This window comes from Sitophilus oryzae, unplaced genomic scaffold, assembly GCF_002938485.1.
Source record: "Sitophilus oryzae breed Bouriz unplaced genomic scaffold, Soryzae_2.0 scaffold_1502_pilon_pilon, whole genome shotgun sequence".
NCBI classification, from domain to species: domain Eukaryota; kingdom Metazoa; phylum Arthropoda; class Insecta; order Coleoptera; family Curculionidae; genus Sitophilus; species Sitophilus oryzae.
The window spans coordinates 142,743-146,269 of record NW_022146173.1 but is presented as its reverse complement, the minus strand read 5'-3'; the positions used below and the strand labels follow the sequence as shown (position 1 = coordinate 146,269).

The 3,527-nt window shown below is 34.3% G+C and overlaps 1 protein-coding gene across 1 annotated transcript; it reads right to left on the bottom strand.

Annotated features, from left to right (window-relative positions):
- Positions 1-1,315: 1,315 nt before the first annotated feature.
- LOC115878184 (translation initiation factor IF-2-like) lies at positions 1,316-3,252 on the bottom strand. Its single transcript, XM_030894594.1, has 3 exons — positions 3,239-3,252; positions 2,589-2,928; positions 1,316-1,495 (listed from the first exon to the last, which is right to left on the bottom strand). Exons 1-3 carry the CDS (start codon positions 3,250-3,252, stop codon positions 1,448-1,450), a joined length of 402 nt encoding a protein of 133 aa, XP_030750454.1. The 3' UTR covers positions 1,316-1,447.
- Between the last annotated feature and the right edge of the window lie 275 nt (positions 3,253-3,527).

Here is a 3,527-nt window from a genome sequence, read left to right as displayed (position 1 = left end):
CTTACTTCTGGTTTTTGCAGTGTAAATAATTATTATTATTGTGTTATTTGCGCTATTGCGTTCCATGATATAAAGAAATATAAGATTTTTATTTTTAACCACTTAGTCCATTTTATGGAAGAAAAATGGTACATTTAATACAAAACAAAAATGGAACAATTTTAAGGCTACTTCTCTTGAATTTACGATCGAGATACTTTTGGAAAATACAAAGTTTTGCCTTCCTAATTTTCGTTCTAAACAGATATAATTGGTATCATTGAATAAATATTTCTTAAAAAGAACGAAAAGTTAGGCATCAAAACTTGTATTATTTCCTAAATTCGTTCATAAGAAGTAGTTTTATCTAGCACAAGATGTATATACGAAGCAAAATACATACGTATACACGCGGTAGTCACAACTGCAATGTGTAAACAGAGTTTAAACGTAATACACAAGCACTGTGTATCCTACGGCACACTGTGGATCCCTTACTTTGTGTATACGTAAATGCTATACTGCGGCTACATTGTGAGGCGGACGTTTAACCTTTGTGCATACGTGTTGAACTACAATGTGTAAACGTAGCAGATTTACATCGGGGGAATTGTGTCACGCTGTGTCTACATCTAATAATGTAAACACATCGTTAATGTGATTTGATGTGCTGTATGGGGCAGAACGTCGATGTTAAGCCTTCTTGCATACTTCCGCTGATTTAGTAATAAAGTCTCCGTTTTTTCCTGGCGCCTGTTCTAATTTTTTTAAATAAATAAATAAATAATCTTATTGACTACTTTTTGTACCTAAATATTACAATTGTAGCACGTCAAGCGAAAATTACATTAGAGTAAAGAAAAACACAAAGAAATAAATAGAACAAACATAACCCGATTAAAATGTATAAACATACAAATATTTTAAATACAAACAATCACAATTATTTACATTAGAGTAGAAATGTTGTTAGTGGATTTTACAGTCTCAACATATTCATCTATACTCTAAATCAAATGCTCTGAAAGGAACTTTTTAATAACAATTTTAAATTTTTTATTGTTTAGATTTTTTACTGGAGGTGGTAATACGTTGAAAAGTTTTACATTGCAACGTAACTTATTTTTTTTTTTTTAGCTGCGTTACTGACGCTTAAGTTTCTTGTATTGTTGCTTAGAAGATCTCGGGCGCCACCTCTAGTTAATAAGTGGTTAGAGGCCCACTAGTGCCGGTTCGGGTAGCTTTTAAACAGTGGTGGAGAAGTATGGCAGTGTTACAGTTCTTTTTTAGTCAGAGGTGGGGAAAATAAATTAAACTCTAATCAACAGTGGTAAATTAAAGGGCAGGTCGTGTTTTCCAAAACTATTTACAAGTCAAAGCTTTATTTTAAATGCAAAAAAAATGTCTGTCTTCTTCGGAAAGTCAGATAACACGGCGATGTGTAGGTGGCTGGTTGCGACCCCAGCGCTTAAATTGGCTCCAATACGTAGAGTCTCGTCACCGGGTTGGAGTAAATCTACACAGAAAAGAATATTAATAAAAACTACTGACTGTTAGGGGAAGGACGACACTCCCAAGTTAATAAAAAAAAATAATTTATTCTTAAATAAAAAAAATAATTAATGTTTAGAACTTGTCAATAAATTCAAAAAGAGAAAAGAAAACAAAATTTACTTGACAGTGTTAGTGAAAATAATTTAAAATATTCTGTTAAAGGTTTTAATCAAAATATTAAAATAAATACGGGTGTGTCAATAAGAAAATGTTGTAATAATTATTTAATTAAATTAAAAGTGTTTTGGAGTTAACAAGAAATTGTTCTAATAATTATTTATTTAAATTGAAGGTATGTCGGGGAGAATAAGAAAATACTAAAAAAAAATTATTTATTTAAAATTAAAAAGTACGGCGGGGCTAAGGTCTAAATATGACAACGAAAAGAAAATAAAAAAAATTAAATTACGAATGAAAGGAAATGCGGAAAACTATAAGAGTTCAGCAAGTGTATCTATAGTGAAGGGATCGGTGTGTAAGAAAACTGCCGGGATGTATCGCACTCACAACTTTCTCACGTTCCTAATCTTCACTGGAGATATACCGCTTAATTATTAAGAGAACTGACAGAACGATTTACTGCGGATTGTTTTCGGAAAAAAAAATTAAACTAGAGACAGTTTATCTAAGCACTCAATGAAGAACCTGGAATTCGAAGCAACTTGCCGGGATTTATCACACTCACAACTTACTTATTTTACCAAGTCCTCATTAACGACCCAGATATGTTTTAAGAAAAAAAAATCTAAGAGCTGACCTAATGATTTTTAATTAAATTATCAATAAGGAATTTAGAGTTTGAAACAAACTACCGGGATTTATCACACTCATAGTTTACTTGCTTTTCCAAGTCCCTATTGATAACTCAAGCGTGTTTGATTTTACAGATTTGCTATTGATATTTAAAATATATTTTTTTTTTACTTTTGGAATTTATTCTAAACTATTTAGACCTTGCCACGGTACAGGATTCCTTTCTGCAAAAAAAATTAAAAACCAAATAAACAATGAATTCTCGATACTCAATACTATACCATACTAATCCTGAAGGTTACCTTGCGGGCGGTTTCGGAGTGACGGTTAATTAGAACGACGGAGGACGGGTAGGCTTCCCAACTGCTAGGCGGCGGCGGTGTCTCGGGGCTGGCTTCTGCTTGGCGGACTGCGGCGACTGTTGCTGCTGGTGCTGGTGCTGGTGCTGGTGCTGGAGCTGGTGCTGGTGTTGTCGGTGGTGGTGGTGTAGGAACTGTCTTCCTCTGGCTGGCGCGTCGCTTCTTATTTTCCCCAGTCCTTCCCTCCAGTTGAGAACCGTCGTGGTGGCGGCGTGCGCCGAGCGGTGTGTGCGTCTCTATACCCGATCTAGTACCAGCGGTTGTGCCAGCGGTACCAAGCGGGCTGCATCGAGCGCGTGGAATGCGTTCAATTATTAATTAGCGCATTTTAAGCTAATTAATGAGTTCGGTTCGTACGTTAATCCAACAAATATAATTTTATTTAAAAAGTACTATCTTCTCGAAAAAGAATCAAATTTTTCTAATGTATGGAAGAGTAGAAAGATAAATTAAATAAAGAAAATTCGTAATCGGCGATAAAAATAGAAAAAGAAAATTAAATATATATAAAAAAATAGTAACTTCGTTACAACATTCAGAGAGTTCTCAACTGTTTTACATAATCGAAATTTATTTTGTCTTATTGAACTTGCTAATCTTGTGCCATAGTTACGAATATTCGAGTTATGGGTAAAAGAAGATTCATTTTTATGTATCTCCAACAGTTGCTGAAGAATATATAAAGACATTAATCTATGTATTTCCAATTTTACGGAAAGAGGTTTACCATGGTTACGTAAACCAGCACCACATTATACGCGAATATAGTCCAGTCGGTGGGGTGTTTTGCCATACAAAAGGTGGTGTAGTAGTAATTTTTTTATATGTTGTTAAGGTTTGGGTCTTGACAAAAAATCCAAGTTTTCGACCTTGGAGTGGGAC